The 17,374-nt window shown below is 45.5% G+C and overlaps 6 protein-coding genes across 6 annotated transcripts; 4 read left to right on the top strand and 2 right to left on the bottom strand.

Annotated features, from left to right (window-relative positions):
• Positions 1–4,080: 4,080 nt before the first annotated feature.
• Positions 4,081–4,647, bottom strand: F5J12DRAFT_784975 (uncharacterized protein; the record flags this gene model as incomplete). Its single annotated transcript, XM_051743143.1, has 2 exons — positions 4,081–4,213; positions 4,418–4,647. The coding sequence occupies 2 exons, from the start codon at positions 4,645–4,647 to the stop codon at positions 4,081–4,083; spliced, it is 363 nt and encodes a 120-aa protein (XP_051597249.1).
• Positions 4,648–5,687: 1,040 nt separating this feature from the next.
• On the top strand, positions 5,688–5,924 carry F5J12DRAFT_700219 (uncharacterized protein; the record flags this gene model as incomplete). The annotated part of the gene is made up of 1 exon (XM_051740492.1): positions 5,688–5,924. A coding segment is annotated over one exon (237 nt), but the record flags the coding sequence as incomplete, so codon positions are not given.
• A 960-nt stretch (positions 5,925–6,884) lies between these two features.
• On the top strand, positions 6,885–7,607 carry F5J12DRAFT_784977 (uncharacterized protein; the record flags this gene model as incomplete). The annotated part of the gene is made up of 3 exons (XM_051743144.1): positions 6,885–7,038; positions 7,339–7,478; positions 7,527–7,607. 3 exons carry the CDS (start codon positions 6,885–6,887, stop codon positions 7,605–7,607), a joined length of 375 nt encoding a protein of 124 aa, XP_051597251.1.
• A 643-nt stretch (positions 7,608–8,250) lies between these two features.
• F5J12DRAFT_906882 (uncharacterized protein) lies at positions 8,251–9,143 on the top strand (the record flags this gene model as incomplete). Its single annotated transcript, XM_051748836.1, has 4 exons — positions 8,251–8,341; positions 8,390–8,476; positions 8,526–8,566; positions 8,817–9,143. 4 exons carry the CDS (start codon positions 8,251–8,253, stop codon positions 9,141–9,143), a joined length of 546 nt encoding a protein of 181 aa, XP_051597252.1.
• A 50-nt stretch (positions 9,144–9,193) lies between these two features.
• Positions 9,194–9,457, top strand: F5J12DRAFT_724964 (uncharacterized protein; the record flags this gene model as incomplete). Its single annotated transcript, XM_051741578.1, has 1 exon — positions 9,194–9,457. The coding sequence occupies one exon, from the start codon at positions 9,194–9,196 to the stop codon at positions 9,455–9,457; it is 264 nt and encodes an 87-aa protein (XP_051597253.1).
• Positions 9,458–16,666: 7,209 nt separating this feature from the next.
• Positions 16,667–16,966, bottom strand: F5J12DRAFT_680600 (uncharacterized protein; the record flags this gene model as incomplete). The annotated part of the gene is made up of 1 exon (XM_051740241.1): positions 16,667–16,966. A coding segment is annotated over one exon (300 nt), but the record flags the coding sequence as incomplete, so codon positions are not given.
• Positions 16,967–17,374: the final 408 nt, after the last annotated feature.

Below are 17,374 nucleotides of genomic sequence, written 5' to 3' on the forward strand. Positions count from 1 at the left end.
CACAGTGAAATGGGAGGTGCACAACAGTGAGCACACATGTTGGACAAGATCTATGTTGTCATATCACACTGTGGGAACTTTCAGCAAGTGTTAAGTATGGGTTTACCCTCAGGTGACTGGGCTTCAAGACCAGGTGACAGGGGCTAAGTCTGGCTGACCAAACTCAAGGCTGGGAGTGTAGGAACAAGACCAGTAGCATGGGAAACTGACTGGTCTTGGGGTGTGCACAGGGGGAAGCCAGTCCAGGGTCAGATCCACCCCCCTTGGTCTCAGCTTATGTGCTGTACCCTTATGCAAGCTGGGGAGAGGTCTGGGACAGGGGCCAGGGATAGCTTAAGGTTTGGCCTTAGCTACAGAGTAGGCTCACAGGGTAATACACAGTTGAGGGTAATACTAAACTGATATTCTGACTGAGGTGCTATGAAGTATGTGCATGGGTTAAATACACAAGGCCAGTCTGGGGTAATGAACATAGAGCCAGACTTGTTAATAAGCTATTAGTGAGATGATTAGCAAGGTGAGGACAGCCACAGTGGCTGTGCCAAGGCTAATAGCCAAAGTCTGGGTGACTGGCATAACCAGAGTCAAACACAGGATTTGTACAGTAAGCAGAGTCAGACAAAAAGGACCAGACTAAATATAGTACAACAAAGGAAAATAGACCAGAGTTATGTCCGGGTCACCTGGACATAGACCTGGGAGGACCAGGGTGGAGCAGCACAAGGCCAGGAGGCTGGAATGGACTAGACATAGGGGTAAAAGACTGGACTTGAGTTATTCAGGCTGGAGTTGGGTTATCTAGGGCCAGAGTTGGGTTTTCTAGGCCAGACTAGGACCAGGCTTGACCAGAGATAGGGACTAGGGGTCCAGACTGGACCAGGATTGAGTCCAAGAGTCATGGATATGACAGCAAGCAGAATTGTTTGTGTAATTCATGTACACAGTAGAATCTATGCATTCAACCAGTTAGCTAGGGGAAAGAGTGTATGGTGCTCAAGGGAGAGAATCTAATTGTATTTGGTGAAGTATGATATTGCTAGGGTACTGCTTGAAGGGACTGGGTGAAAACTGGTAGGTTTTCTGGCCCAAAACCAAGACCTGAGTCGTCAAGCTGAGCTCTGAGGGGGGGCTGGGTGCTGAACAGGTCAGCTTTGAGCAGGATGTCAAGTTCAAGGCATCAGACACAGAGCTGTTGTCTCAGCTGCTTTGGATGGACTGTGAGAGGGAGCAGTGGGTGGGAGCAAAGAAAATGAGAGACTAGTGTGTGGCTCAGCTGAGCCTTGAGGTGCAAGTGGGAGTGTGCAGAAGAGAAGTGACAAGCTAACTGCATTCCCACATGTAGACTATGTTTTCTGTATGCTACATGCATTCACTACTGAGAATTGCCAAGTTCTGACCTACATATCAACTAAGAGATCACCATTTCAATCACAACAAGCCAATCAACATTGTGTGAGAAAATATATTGTGTAGTTGTAGTAACAGTGCTATTTTTTTTAAAAAGATATCTTCAGCATCAAATGAGTCAAACCTGATGCTTTCTCTTTGCCCTTCCCTGGTCAGTAACCATCATCTTCCTGGTAACCCAGGAGGGCTCCCCACTGTCTAACAGCTTCAAGTGATTGCCAGGTAGAGTTGGATGGCAAGTATCCTATCCCTGCTTTGGTCCACTGGTCTCCAGACCAAATCCAGACTTGTGTTATACTGCATGCCTCATCACAATGGACATATATATCTGCAGGTTTAGGGCAATATTCAAATGCCTCAGGAGCACTAGGGGGAAAGTCCAATGACCCAGATGTGCTCAACTTGTAAAAGGTAACACATTCCTTTCAACTTTGGATAGCCTTGTGCATTTGAGAGGCCATGACGATGGCTTGGATGGAGATGCTGGTGACACAGCTGCTTGATTGGCATCAGAATCCCACAGAGCAGTAGTGGGTACACTGTCAAGGGGGGTGGACATCCTATGATTTGAGGAAATGTCAACATGAGGGCAATACCAGTGATGAAGTCACCCAATTGAATTCAGAATCCTGCAGAGTGGTAGTGGGTAGAATAACAGGGGGAGCAGATGCCCTATGATTTGAGGAGTCTGTAACAAGGGAACATGGTTGTTAGAGGTTAGATTAGACAAGTGTGATTGAGTCACATTGAAGTGGCATTTCATGGGCATTGTATGTACATTTGTTCTGAGTCAGGAGCTATCTGAAGATAATGCTGGTCCCATGCTAGCATCATCCACAGATCTGGGACAGTTTTCCCTATACATATTTCATAGGAAATTGCTCAACCTCAGACAGCTGAAAGGCCTACTGGCCATGTGGCAGGGTACTGGGCTCATCAATTAAGCACCTGGATGGCACAGGATGATGATGATGTGCAGCAGAAGTGATGTAGCTTTATGATGGTGGTCAGTGTGAGATGTCTGTGCTAGCATGGAACCTACTTGGATATGCCTGGCTGCACCAAATGTGCCTTGGAGCAGTGGTGGCAGATAGGAAAAGCTTTGTGCAAGAAGGGTGTGTCCTGTGGGGAGGTGAACATGCATGAGTCTTTGAGTGGCAGGTGCCATGATGCTACCCTACATCACATTTGAGATAGATGCCAGGAAGGGAAGGAAGGTCTGCAAGGAGTGTAATGGGGCAGCAAGGCTCTGACATTGCTTTACCAGAAAGCATTGAGCCAATAGTAATGAAGGAGTGACAGTGGTGGTGAGCTACATGGGACAAAAAAGTAGGGAGAAAATGCACACAGCTGAGCATCTTGCTTTTCAACAAACTCCAGAGGCACAAAGGGCCTTCAATGCATGAAGCCACTTGTAGTGCCCCCTAACTATGTACATTTCTGTTTGTTGTCACTCATATACATACATTTTTCTAAATGAGAACAGGAACAACATCCAGAATTAGAGAGCCAATAATGTATCTTCCCTGATATTACTCTCATTAGCCAATACAATCCACTTCTGCCATTGGTATTGTTTCTGCCCACCAATGCAGGTTTCGACCCAACCAAGAAGACATACCATCACAACCAGCAATCATCACTGGATCACCAATCAGATAAGGTCAATAGTTATGTAATCATTACAATTGAGTTTACCTCCTTGCCAGTGAGGTTTATTAGGTCTCATGATTTTATCTTGCCTCCTGCCATCACATTCAGTTCCTAGTGAGTAGCAGTTGTCATGATGCTGAGGTAAGTACTCTTCACAGTATATCATCAATTTACTGACTGGTAGACCTGCATATGGGAAAATGGCATTGCACCCATTTGGCTCCTGCTTCATGAAGTATCTCACCTTGAGGCCTTCTCCCAGTATCTAGAGGCCTTAAATGCCCCATCAGTGAATGACCTCACACCACAAAATCATCCTAGTAGCATATCCCAAGATCTGCCTCTCTTTGCAGTATCCACATGCAATCACTTGGCCTGTCATGAGGCACTAGACATTATCAACAAAATAACTAATTGCAACAGAAGGGCAGCCACAAAAGCCCATCACATGGCACCTCCCACAACACATCTCCACACCCCTAAGGACCGATGGAAGGGGGTATAAAACACAAGTCAGTTATCACTATCATGCCAAAACCTCCAGGCCCTTAATGCAATTCACCCCACTCGACCTTGAGTGCTTCCGTGCAACTGCTGGAGCCATTCGTGATGGCTCATTCAATATTAAACAGGATGTCATCCCACCTGGATATGTCAACTCCTGTGTCCTCCACGCAGACGACTCTGACCCATTACTTCGTTACCCATGACCCCTAGCTTTCGGAAAAAATCAAACGGCAAAACCCAAGAAAAATAATACCTGCTGAGGTAACAATCAATTTGGTTATCTGACTAGGGCAATCTTCGACCACTTCGCTGCGGATACCGCCACTCGTAAGATCATCCAGACGCAAACATTTCACTGCATTTTCGGACCTGAGAGCAGAAACACTAGTGACTAATTCTTGGATGCATGTCTCAAGTGCAGTATCAATGGGTGGTAGATCATCCTGTAGGTAACGATGAACAAATGGATATACACAACATACAACGACGCACTCTGTGGTTTCACGTCTCCGGTCAAATGAAGCTCGTCATTGCCATGTATTCACGAGAGATCTCTAAATCAGATCCAGGAGACGTTGGCGCTACTCGTCGATCCAATAGCCAACCAAATATCCTGTTGTCAGTGGCCTCCAAGGTGTCCGCAAACCTACCCAATAAAATGCTCATCAAGGGTGAAAGGTGGCCCGTGAAAATACATAGCGGAAACATGACAGTGGCGAAAGGAAAGTTGGAACGGTGTCAGACATTTCACTGACGGGTGGGCCTGCCATGTCCCCGCCTTCATTGGGTGTAATGATTTTTCCGGGTGGCCAATGATTACAAAAGGACACCACTATGAGACGACACTCACGGGACGGATGGACGTTCTAGCACGAGTGGAATTGCGGTAGGCTTGCGGCTTCGTGGTGGCACTTCCCTAATAGTCTGTTGGAGAGGGGGGAGAATGAAAATGAGGACAAATTCTGGATATTCCGGGCTCTCCTGCCACTGCATAATCCTATCTCGCATGTTCTTCACCTTCGAAGGGAAACCAGCATTTTCTTCCCGAACGTTCGAATCGATCCGCCAAGAACGGGCCATGTGGGTTTCGGTCACCGTGGCAATGGTACCCACAACATTCCTACTCGTATCATGGGCGCTATATATGGGTGCTTCTAGAATCATGAGCAGCCGCGAGATCGCAAGAGATACGAGCGGCGATAATAAATCTAGGGTGGCAGACGTTTCGATGCTGCCGAGAATCACGCGTAGCTTAACACGAGGTCAGTTTTGGGGGAGTCAGGCAAACGCTAGGTGCTCACGAGGATACAGTCTGCAGTGGCGTCCTCTAGTCATCCAAGGTACAGACGAATGGTCGTGCATATGTTGAGAATTCTATTCCAATCAACGAGTCATCGATGTGCCATACACGTCGCTGGTAGAGTAGACCGGTCATTGCCACCGCGAGGTGCTCCTCGGCGGCCATGCAAAGCACGGGTATGTAACACGAGGATGGTGGAGGGGCAGACGGAGGATATGCAAGGAAATGGGCCTCAAATTATGGGGAGAGAATTCAAGCTGCGGGATCATCCTCGATTACACTTCCACAGACAAACGGAATTGACTGGGACTCACGCAACGGCACCGACTCGGACAGCGCGCAGGGCAACATTGACCGGGACCGGGAGCACATACGTTTATGTCTCAATATGAGCCATTATGTGACTTGACGCCGCCCGGCGCGCAGCCTAAACGCCGATTTACTCGACTGTCTATCGACAGCTTGCCACTCAAGTTGCTAATCAAGCCGTCAGACAGGCTGGATACGTATCCGGACTAAGAGCAAGTGCTTGGGCGTACGATGCTAAGTTCAAAAATTATGTGGCGCGAGTTTCTGGCTTTCCATATGAAAAGACCCACGGTCAACTCTGCTCTGCCCCCAAGTGCGTCCCTTGGGATTTCCCTATCTCCTCGTACACGTACTTACCACTCGTTTTTGCTCTCTTGTTCCAGTGGCAGGGTCCAACACCGATGCCAACAACTTCTTCGCCTCTTGCATAGATATCGCTGCTCAGAGAGCATGCGGCCAGCCGCCCGATATTCACATTCCCACCCAGGACGGTGCCGTCCCTCGGCCCCTTCTCTCCGACCCCTACCCTGGGGCATTCACCGACTTCTACGGCCTGCCCAGCAACCCTCGCTGCATCTTCAAAACCGGCGCTCTCTGGCCTGTGCGCACGGGTCCTCAAGCGTGGCGCATTCCGCGAGAGGTCCGCCCCGTCTGCGACCATCCAATGCAAGACCGCTGGCTCGGGATCGGCCAGTCTATCTACGAGCATCTCGACTCCTGTAGCATCAACTCATCAAGAGTCTGTCCAAGTGAGCTCAGTATGAGTGCCTTCTGTCACATTGCATTCAGATGGGTTTCCATCAGGCTATCATCAACAAGAGTTCCCAAATGGTATGAGGGCAAAGGGAAAGAGAAAATTGTGACATTAGTCACATGACTGAGCTTCCAGAGACAATGCAATAGGTTGTCATATGACTATGGATTGTGGTGCTGAGGTCACATGACCATGGTGGTGCCTACCTATAGTTCCTGATAGAAGAGCCTAATTAGGTCAGGTGATTTAAGCCCAGTGCTAGCATTCTACCCAATTTCTTCCCTCCCAGTCCAACACAATATACTATTTCTTTTACAGACATCAAAGCCAAGTCCTTCCATCCCTTTCAGCCACACAAATAGCCTTCAGGACCTACTCCCTGTGGATGACCACTAGCTCCTCTGCTTATCTGCCAGCTCCTCTCATGGACTGCCCATCCTGTTCCATGACTCTGAATGTAGGTTTCCATCTATCCATTTCCTTTGTTCATTGTGATATTCCAAGTTCAAGCTCTGCTGCTGTGCATTTCCCTTGTGTTTCTCTGTTTATGAGCTGCAGCATGGCCAGCCTCTAGCTCACTTGCATGGCACTGAGCATAAGTTTTTTTCCATTTGTCTGCCTCTGCTGCCATGTTCTAAACCCATCTATCTATGGATGTTGACATATAGCCTGTCCATTTACCTACTGGCTCCTCACTCAAACTGTCTGCCCTCATTCACAGCATGAAATGCAGGTTTTTCATTCTCTTGTTGCTGTTTGTCTAACCTGGTTGCAAATTCTTTGCCACAGTGTTTCCCTCATGTTCTGCCACATGTCCTGCAATCATGCTGTCAAAATCTGTGGCCTTTCCAAAGCTGTGAAGGTTCATAATGATGGTCTATGTCCAGTTATATAGATTGTAGTTGGGACCGCCATGATCATATTGAGCTTGAGACCACAAGATGGGCTGCTCAGATGTCTGCACTTGTTGCCACATATCTTCAATACTGCTCACAAGACCTGGGTGATGGTTTACCTTCTGAGGAGCCTCCTAACATAATGCCTGCACCTGTGCCCATGCCCATGCCAGGCCTCTTGTTATGCAATATTGAGCTCATAGGCATGTTTAGTGAGTCAACCCAATGGACTGTACACTCAATATTTATAAGAGATAGCTCAACAGCAATGCACAGCATATCCAAAGCCACATCATTGATACCCAAATGAAGTTCTCATATTTCATGGCTACCTGGGTAATGCACCTCTATACCCTACTGTTGCCATCTCAATTTGTGCCCTTGCTTTCTTCCATCAAGCACATCATGCCTGCCCTCAGTACTGTATTCAATCATTCTGCAAGATGTTGTGTCATATACATCAGGTACCTACAGTATATAGTGCATTTTTACTATGGCTCACTGTATTTTAGGTATCTTACATGCCTATCTTACCAAGCAACTGAGTGTTGTGTATGATGTCTACCTGGAGATTCTTCACTCCATTGACAGCCAGCTCAAGAAGGTGATGGGCCAAGACACTGCCAATTGGTGGTTGTTGAATGCATGCCCTGTGTGTTGCTACCAACTGAAAGATGAGCCTCCACTTGACTTTGAGTAGCTGGTATCCATTGATGGCAACAACAGCTTGAAGCGATGGAATCTGATGGTTTATGGCACAACCCCATGGTTGGATACCTGATGTCCATGATCAGATTATTGGATTGACATTGACACTGCCAACAAGTTTCAGCATGAGGGGAATACAATATTGGTTAGTATATATTTTTTCTCTTTGTGGTCAGCAGCCCATCTTGGTATGAGATAGAGCCTAGATGATCCCTACATTAGTTTGAATAACTTGAAAATAATGTGTATGACATAATAACAGAAATATCCAAGATGCCAATTCCTGTATGTGGTGATCACATACAGGAAACATTATTTGAACAATATGACTAATTGCTGTTCAAATATTGCAAGGCTAGTTTTCAAATAATGTTGCTCCCATAATTATGTGATTATATTAAACCAATAATGACACATATGCAGGAGATACTTTGACTGAAAATTTTGATTCCATAAGCATATTGCACAACACAAGATGTGAACATTACACAGATTTGATTTAAGATATTTCTGTTATTATGTCATACACATTATTTTCAAGTTACTCAAACTAATGTTTACTATAATGTCATGAAATATGGTAAACATTATTGGAATTTGCACCTTGTGTATGGCACAAATGTCAGGTGTGTGTGTATGACATTGGCTGTGCATTTTCCAAGACATTGGAGAACAGTAGCCTAAATGTCTGTGTGAGAGCACTGAATCTTTGTTTCATGGTTGGTTCATTTCATGGGCATGAATACAACTGTAAATGTCAGTTGGGTTGGCATCCAACTTATGTCAAGGGAGAAGGACTGACTGAAGGTGAGGGCTATGAAAATGTATTTTCCATGAGCAATGAGCTTGCTTGAGGTACTTGCCACAGCACAGAGTTCCACTGTCATCAAGCAATCAAACAGTATTTTACCTTTTGGGATGAAGACAAGTATGCCACATTGAGTAAGCTTTCATCACTTTTGACCATTGCTTGATTGACTTGGGATGCTAGGCCAATATATCTACAACCACTACCAAGAAGCAGCAGTTGCTGTAAAGATTCTAAAGGAGGAATTCACAATTTTGTAATCTCACCTTAATCTTGCCAATGATGACTTTCAATGATTTCACACTGAGGAACATGCTTACTTGGAACTGTCCAAACAACTGCCTATCTGGGATCAATTGTGCATCAAGTATGTTGATGTGTTAGATGAGCTGGAGGCTTGAAAGTAAGTCCAAACATTTTTCCATGACATTAAGCTGACTTGATATCAGAGTGGCATGGCTTTCTGCTTGAGAGGCTGCAAATGGTGTGCTGAATGATGTCCCCATGGGGAACTTAGGCCAACTTAACACCATTGTCACCAAAATGCAGGTCAGACTCGACTCAGCACACAAACAGCTGCAGAACACAGAAGCACTTGCCTCTCACTTTGAGGGGCAGATTGGAATATGTCCCTGTTGTGAAGTTGGTGGTGAGGGCTACAACCAATACAAGGAGGAGGCTATGATCATAAAGTACCACACTGCCCTTGATGACCTGGAGTGTCTTGTTGTACACTGTTTATTTGAACTTTCAAAACTTTCCATGTCTGGGACAGGTATGTGTAATTTCTGTGATCATTGATTTAATCTTACTGTTGAAAATAGGATATAAACTTTGCCAACAGATTAGCAATGGTTTACAGATGTTCCGAGGCCATCAGAAGTGCAATCACCCAATATAATGCACAGGCCACACTGATTAATCACCCTACAATCACCTGGAAGGAAATTGTGGAGTACTCATTTCTTGATGAGCTTGATCTTCTCCACAACTCTCACCTTAATATTTCTGAGTGTGACTGGGCCAAACTGACTCACTTGGAAGCAACACACAAGTACCTCAAACTGTGTTGCACTGAAGAAGAGATCATCCATCTTAACATCAAAGTTTGTTGACTCCATACTGTAATGCATGACAAAGCAATCTCCATGGCCAAGGTCATTGATGAACTTCAACAGTCAAACCCAATGCTCATGTCAGGTTTGGGCCTACTCTGACTGACTCTGACACTAGACAGAGTCTGGGGAGCATTCAGAAGTTAGTCTGACACAGAGGAACAGAACTCTGACTGGCAGAGGGTCAGCAGGGACAAAGTCTGCCAAGACAGAGGCAGAGTGGAGTGAGGGTGTTGGGTTTAGCTCATGTGCTACTCCCTTGCATGATCTCAGCCCTCATATTTCAGAGGGAGAAAACAGATGGATAGTCAGAGGTAATGCTGACAGGCAGAAGACAGAGGCAGAGGGAGTAGGAACTAAATTGATATTCATACTGAAGAACAGTGGGGTACAATACATGCTTTTATACTGCTACAGCAGTACACTAACTAGAATCAGAACTGACATACAGAGACTTGTAAATTTTCAAGTAAAAACTTTCAAGACAACAAATGAAGGGATGATAGAGAACATATGATGGGTAACATTGAACAACTCAAAAAGGAAACAGTCCAGGCACTGGACCATGTGGTGTGCACACTGTCAAGGAGAAGTCCAAAGGGAGGTCACATGACTGCTTAGAGAATGGTCTGCTCAGTCCAGTGGTAGACCAATGCAAGTCTGACAGCAGTTGGAGTGGAGAAGGTTTGTAACTGACAGAGGACAAGCAGAATTGGTGTGGAATGAGTGAATGACTGGCAGAGGAGGATGCAGAGTGAGTGAGGACCTAGGATAAATGCATGGTTGTGACAGCTCACACAAGAGCTTCAATGTCAATATCACTTGTGCACAGCAGTCAATGCTGTTCATATCAGCTGCCTTGACTGCATCAAAAAGCACCCTGACTTTTCAGGTATTCAAGGGGTTGGAGTACAATGCAAGGCAGTGCAAGATTCAGCACTAGGCCTGGGAAAAGTTCACCCCAGGTGGTTGAGAATTTGAGCAGTCATGCTCTGGAGAATCAAGCCAGTGGTGCAAGATTATCTCAGCTGGTTGAAGATTCAAACAGCAATGATGAGGCCATCAAGTGTGAGGAGGACACCTTGTATATGTAAATGCTAGCAGATTACATTGATAACATCTGTGATTGATACTTTGACTTGTAGTTGGCTTGCCAATCTCAAGATTCATTCATGCTACCATTCAGTAAATGAGGCTCCACAAGATGACAACAGCTCATGCCACAATATGCAGGGGGGAATACATCAGGTTATCCCTATGGTGGAAGAAACAGATTGGACCAATAAATTCAAATATGAAACTGGCATGGATATTGAGCAATGTAACATAATTGTATCCATGAGAATATGCAAATGGCAAGCATAGGTGGTGTAGGGAAGTTAACATTGCTTCCCCCATCATCCCACCATGTCAGGTTACATGACTATCTCCCCTTCTACTGCTGCCAGGTCCAAAGACCCCACTATGATGATTTCTTCTGCCCCAGGCATAGCATGCAGGCCTAGTTTGAGGGAGGACCATGGTTAGACAGTAGTGAAGGAATGGTGATGAAAGGGAAATCTCATGTTGATGGTCCTCATCTCTTGGAAGTTTTTTCATGATCTCTGTTTCAACATAGCAGCACAATTCTTCTCCAGCACTGAGTTCTCCTACTTGGTGATGATGTTTGAGCTAGCAGTGAATGCAACCTGAGCCTGCACTGCTGTAGGGCACCATATACTCCCTGAGGCTGAACCTGCAATCTGTCAGTAAATTCTGCTGCCTCTGCAACAAGACCCTACTGCTCTATGCCTTCAGAATTCTCCCTGCTCATTGCTTCATGTTTTGTCCTACCCCCTTTCAGCTCTGGGATTTCTCCAGACCTCCAACATGTTGCCCAGTCATCAATAAGCTGATCTGAAAAATTCTCCATTTGCCCCAAAGTCATCAATAGGCTGATCCAGTATTCTGCAACTGAGCCATTGCCCAGCCACATCACCAGTCATCCATGCCAGTCATCTCTAGAAAAACTCCAGTTCCCCCTGTTGCCCCAAATTCTGCAAGTCATCCTTCATGCCTGTAGGTTCCTCCCTTCTGTGGTTCTGCCTTCCCACCAGCTCCACCTCTCATCTGACATGTACCCTTGTTCTGTTGGAAGATACCCCCTGTTGCCTTTGTTCCTTTTACTCTCATTTACCACTTGCCAGACTATTTCACATGCATCTGTACTTTGCTAATGTCTGACATCCTTTCCTTTATTTTCTGGTCTTTTGGTTTTCCACTCCATTTTACTCCAACTCATACATACCTACACCCCATGTACTATATAATTCCATCATAGTGTTGGAAAAATACCACCCACTTTTGGAGTCACTATCTGTGTGTGTTTTGTGAGTTCAAGGATTCCAAGAGTCTAAAAGCATCTATTGAGTCTACAGTGTCTACAGTGTCACCTGCATCCTCCAATCCATCACACCTTAACTTGTGTCTCCCTACCTCAGATACACTCTGTGCATTGCATAACTGCCTCCCAGAATTCTGTATACCCCTCTCACTGTTCCTTGTGTGTCAGAAACCCTCAGGAATTAAATTCTGCAATCCTTGCACATATACCCCACCCCATCTAGTATTATCCTTGACTTCTCCTTCCATTCAGCACCCCTTGGGACAATCCTAGGGAATTCTCCCTACAGTCTTCCTCTAGTCACATACTTTCTAGAAGTTGTGTCTCACATCATTTTGGGGCCTACCATGAGGGGTCTATAGACCTGGGAAGGAGATCCTTATGACCCACTTGTCAAAGAACCAAACTCAAAGAGCTCCTAGAACCCTTCTGCAGACTATCCATTTCTTCATCAGAGATCTTAATCCTGGTAGCTGATCCCAGAGACATTTCAGAGCCACACTCATCAGACTCAGATCTTGGTTTAGACAAGATCTTTCAGAGCCCAGAGTCCCCAGCATTTTACCCAGCATTTCCAGGAGGTTTCAATTTTGATGAACCCTTCAATCCTCCTGCTGAGTGTCAAGAACTTTTGCCTCTCTCAGAACTAACTTCTTTGTCATCCTCACCATCCAGTGATTCAGAACTGGCCACTGAACAGCTACTCCTTCCTTCTCACTTCTTAATCATAAATTCTGTTATCACCCTGCCCACTCAAATACCCATAGAGAATACCCCTGCCTCATCTCTCTCAAATTCTGTGCCTTCCATCCCCCAAATTCTGAACCAGATCCCCATACCACTCTGTGTAATGTCTGGAGCAAAAGATATGCCACTCAGGGGTTCCAACAAAGCCCTGAGGTTTTCTGGACATACTGAAGATATCACTTGTTACCTCAAAGACATATGTAGAACAACTCTGCCTCAAGGCTGGCCTCACTACTGGAAAAGAAAAAACCCACTGGATCATTTGCTACACAGATCACAATGAGGTGGAATTTTGGTCCACCTTAGATGCTGTGACTGATGGTTTCAACAACTGGGACATGTTCACTAAAGAGCTCCTGAACTACTACCCAGGTGCCTCAGTGAAAGATTGTTGCTATACCAAAGCCAAGCTCAAGACCCTACTCTGCCATCAGGTTCAGAAGCCTATGGAGTCACTGGAAGATCTGGGGACATATGTCCAGGAATTCTGACACATCCTTGGCCTCATTCAGAAGAAGAAACTCCCTGAGGACTATATCAACAAGACATTCCTGGAGGGGTTTCCCCCACAGTTCCAGATGACATCAATGAACCATGGGAATTCAATACAGTCTACAAATATGCTAACTATCTCCTCAGTGGAGCCAAACAGAACCTCCCTCAGCCAGACTCTTCAGCACTGTTTCTCCAGAATTCTGCACCACCTTCCTTGTTGACTGTCCTGACTATCTTGAAACAGGAGTATGTCCAGGTTGCTCAACAGCTGGTCTCTGCCTCACTCCCTCAACAAGGTCAAGAAGGTCAATTCCACCATTCTTTTGAACTGCAGTGTTGCTTCTGTGGGAGAACAGATGGCCACCCTACTGCAGAGTGTGCACTGTGTCACAGATATGTCCAAGCCAGGAAATGCTCCCTGATTGGGGGAAAAGTTTGTATGCTAGATGGCTCTGACATTCCTAGGACAGCTGCAGGTTGGAATTTTAAAGACAAGATTGACAAGTTCCTCACCATGCACAACTCAATCATTGCTTCAGCAAACATTGTCTCTGTCCAGCATCCCAGCCAGCCATCAACCTCATCTTGTGGACACAATACCCCTCCTCATCTCATCATCACAATTTTTTCAGTAACAAAGAGGCCTTGGAATTTCAAGTAGACTTACACCATTCCTCCTACCTAGTTGACAAAGATCCAGAGGAGAATCTTGATGAAGAGGACTGATGCATCTTAGCAAGAGCCTATGTGCAGGTAGAAGAGTTGAAGAACACCATCAAGAAGAAGAAGACAGCTTGTCTCAATGGCATAGAAATCCTGGATCATTGCCAAAGATCTCCAGTAGCAGTCCCTGCATTGTCCAATGTGCCAGCTGCCTCTAACCCAGTGGGTAATTCTGTTCCAGCCAATCCTGCTTCTTCTTTGGAAGCTCCAACAGTCAGAAAAACTCCAGTTTCCCCTAACCTGACAGATCTCTGAAAATATAAGCCCACTCCAAATTCCACACCTCAATTCCATTGCCAAAGCAGCTTTGACAAAGTGGCAGCAACCAAGCAGATCATAAACCAGGTCTTAGACATGAAGGTGGAAACCACCACTAAAGATCTTCTAGCTGTCAGCCTGGAGATTTGCAAGTAAGTCAGAGAGCTGGCCACAACAAAGAAGATAATATTGGGAGTTTAGAAATGGCATCAGATGTGACTTCCTCAGCTGCCTGGGCATCCTATGATCAGTACTGGGTCAGGGACACTGATGGGAAGTGTGTGGGCCTCACTACAACTCCATTGTGTGCTGTCAATGGTATCCTGATGGACAAACCTCACATCAAATATATCCTGGATAGCAGATGCTAAGTAGTGGCCTTATGATGGGAATTGTGGGAAGCCTTAGAGAGCCCTCTTCAAACTGATATGACCATGACACTTGAAGCCACTAACCAATCCAAAGAAAGCACCCTTGGGGCCCTACAGAATGCCTCCCTGCACATAGTGAATGTTGAGGCTCATCTCCAAATCTAAGTCATTGATTGTGCACCCTTTGACTTACTGCTTGGTCAACTCTTCTGCATACTCATCAGCATCCTCTGTGATTCCCAGATGGGGAACAGTCTCTAGAAATCTGTAACCCTAATTCCGGGAAACAAGTGTTAATTCTGACATATCCTCACAATAGACTACAACCCCTTCCATGATTCATAAATTCCAAAGATGAGGAAGACTTTTTCATGCAAAAAAAAATGAATTGCCACATGACTCAACCTGAACAGGGTTTTTAGTATTGGTTGAGGACTTATGTGATTTGCAAGGAGACCAGGACTACTGTCTCTCTGTGCTCTCTTTATGTTTATGACCCACCCTTATACCTTTGAGGTCTGCCACCCTTTTGCCTACAGCCACTGCCAAAATTTCCACTGTGGTGTGGGACATGACTTCTGGGAAGCATGTGGCTAGAGGAAGACTGTAGGGAGAATTCCCAAGGATTGCCCCAAGGGGTGCTGAGTGGAAGGAGAAGTTGAGGATAAAACTAGAAAGGGAGAGGTATACATGCAAGGGTTGCGGAATCTAATTCTGAAGGGTTATGGACACACAAGAGACAGCAAGGTGGGTGCATGAAATTTCAAGAAGCAATTATGCAATGAGAAGAGAGTATCTGAGGTGAAGGAGACATGGGATAAGGTGCAATGGACTGGGGGATGCAGGAGACATGAAGATCACTGGGGACACTGTAGATGCTGTAGACTCAATAGACACTCTTAGACACTGGGAACTCTTGAACTCACAAAACACACACAGATAGTGACTCTAAAAGTGGTGCTGGAATGTGTACAAGCTTGAAATCAAACAGAAGAATTCCAGTGATCCAACAGTTTATGCTCATGTTAGGCTGTAAGTTGGGATCATTAATCATCCCTTTGATGTACCATACATCCACTTCAGCAACTAAATTCCACATGCTGAAGATATGAAGTCTGAGATTGTGCAAAGCATGGAAAAGTCCAATTAGCTTGAGCTTTGCTTGGCTGTAGTGGTGTTTGTGATCATTGAGGGTTATTGATCTGAACCTAGCAGGTAGCATTTTCCATCTTCCCCCTCTTGCATGAGGAGGTACCCAGACTGTGAGATGGTGAGACAGTGATAATTGAAGACTGAAAATGAAAGACTGTGACAAGCCCTCATTGAGGCACTCCCAGATGACCTCCAGATGTCATTACTCACTCCCTTCACTGCTCCATTCATTCTGCCCAACTTAAATCCACTCCTTCACCTCTTTTCACTGATCCAAGCTCAGAGCCCCTCTGGGTCAAACTAGACCCTTTTCTATCCACCCTGGGGAGTCTCCTGCACTCCTCTGCTTCGCTTTAAGCATAACACACAGTATTTAGAGGTTGAAGGTCATGGATAAGGCACAGAGATGTTCTGTGCTTCTTGACAGTGATAGGACAAAGTAGATAGTTCATAAATCCCTGCAGAAATCTTTTATTTAATGATGTTAACAGTTTCATGGAAAGGAGCTGGGGAAATGGGGATATTATACTCTACCCAAAGCTTGTGGGCTAGCATAGGAATCTTCAGAGGCAGCAGCTGGCAGCATGGGCATCGAAAACAGTGGTAAACACCTGACTGCCTTAGGATCCACATCAAGGTTTGATGTGTGGCATGGATGGTTCTGCATACAGCAGCACACGGTTAGATGCAGAAGAATAAACCAGCAGTGCTCAACAGCTGATGGCATTGACCCAACATACCACAGCACACATCCAGATTGAGTAGGATTCGTGTCAGCACATGGCATCCAGCACAGATAGTTCTGTATATGGCAGCACACAGCTAGGGTGCTATAGATATGGACATGAAGCATAGCATGAATTGTCAGTATACTGCATATCTTACCACCAGTATAAGACATGATCACAGAACAGTGGCTAGTAATATTGCATTGATTTCATAGATTTCATTCAAACTGGGATTGTGCTGATCAAATACTGGATGCCTGGGGCATTAAATAAGGACCAATACAATACAATACAGGGTGCCATGGGTGCATTACATGCCTGTGAGAGCCTGCCACACCAATGGAACATGCATCCAATCACTTTGAGGGACTCCAAGCCATTTTTGAATATTGTCCTGCATGTAAAATGCTAGTGAGCAATGGTTGCCACTCACATCATTCACACCATGCTGCAAAAGCCAGCCAGAAAAGGCTACAACAGTGCCAGGCCAGTAATCAAATTGAAGACCAAGAGAGGGAATGTCAAGAACACATTCAGAATAATTGCTGACACTAATGAGCATGTCATACCAGTCAGCATGGGATTGCAGGTCATGATGGAGGGGAGCTGACTGGTTAGCAATCATGGAGATGTTGGTGTAAACCATTGGCCAGTGTCAGAGGACTGCTGACATTTCAGGATCATTCATGGCAGACAACTCAGTCAGCTGCCACTTGGCTTGGCAACCAGCATTGTACAAAGGAGGGTGCATAATTGAAAGTGTAGCAGAGAGAATTGCCAATGGCATTTAGACAGCATGGATCCATTGCTGAGTGGCCAGAACTGCAAGGTTGGCAGATACAGAAGGCTGGCATGCCAGTGTCTACAACATTAGCAATGAGTATTTTGAGATGAAGCACAAGGATAACCCTCTGGCATGACCAAGTTGATGCCAGGCCAGCAAAAGCTCTAAGCAGCCTGCCAGCAAACAGTGATCCACTGGAAAGTAATCAGGTGATGTTCACCAGGAACCATCAGATATGCTTCGAGTCAACATATTGGCAAGTGGGGGAATAGCTCC

The sequence above is a fragment of the Pisolithus orientalis genome, assembly GCF_024613125.1.
Source record: "Pisolithus orientalis strain OTSU chromosome Unknown F5J12scaffold_31, whole genome shotgun sequence".
In the NCBI taxonomy this organism is placed as follows: Eukaryota; Fungi; Basidiomycota; class Agaricomycetes; order Boletales; family Pisolithaceae; genus Pisolithus; species Pisolithus orientalis.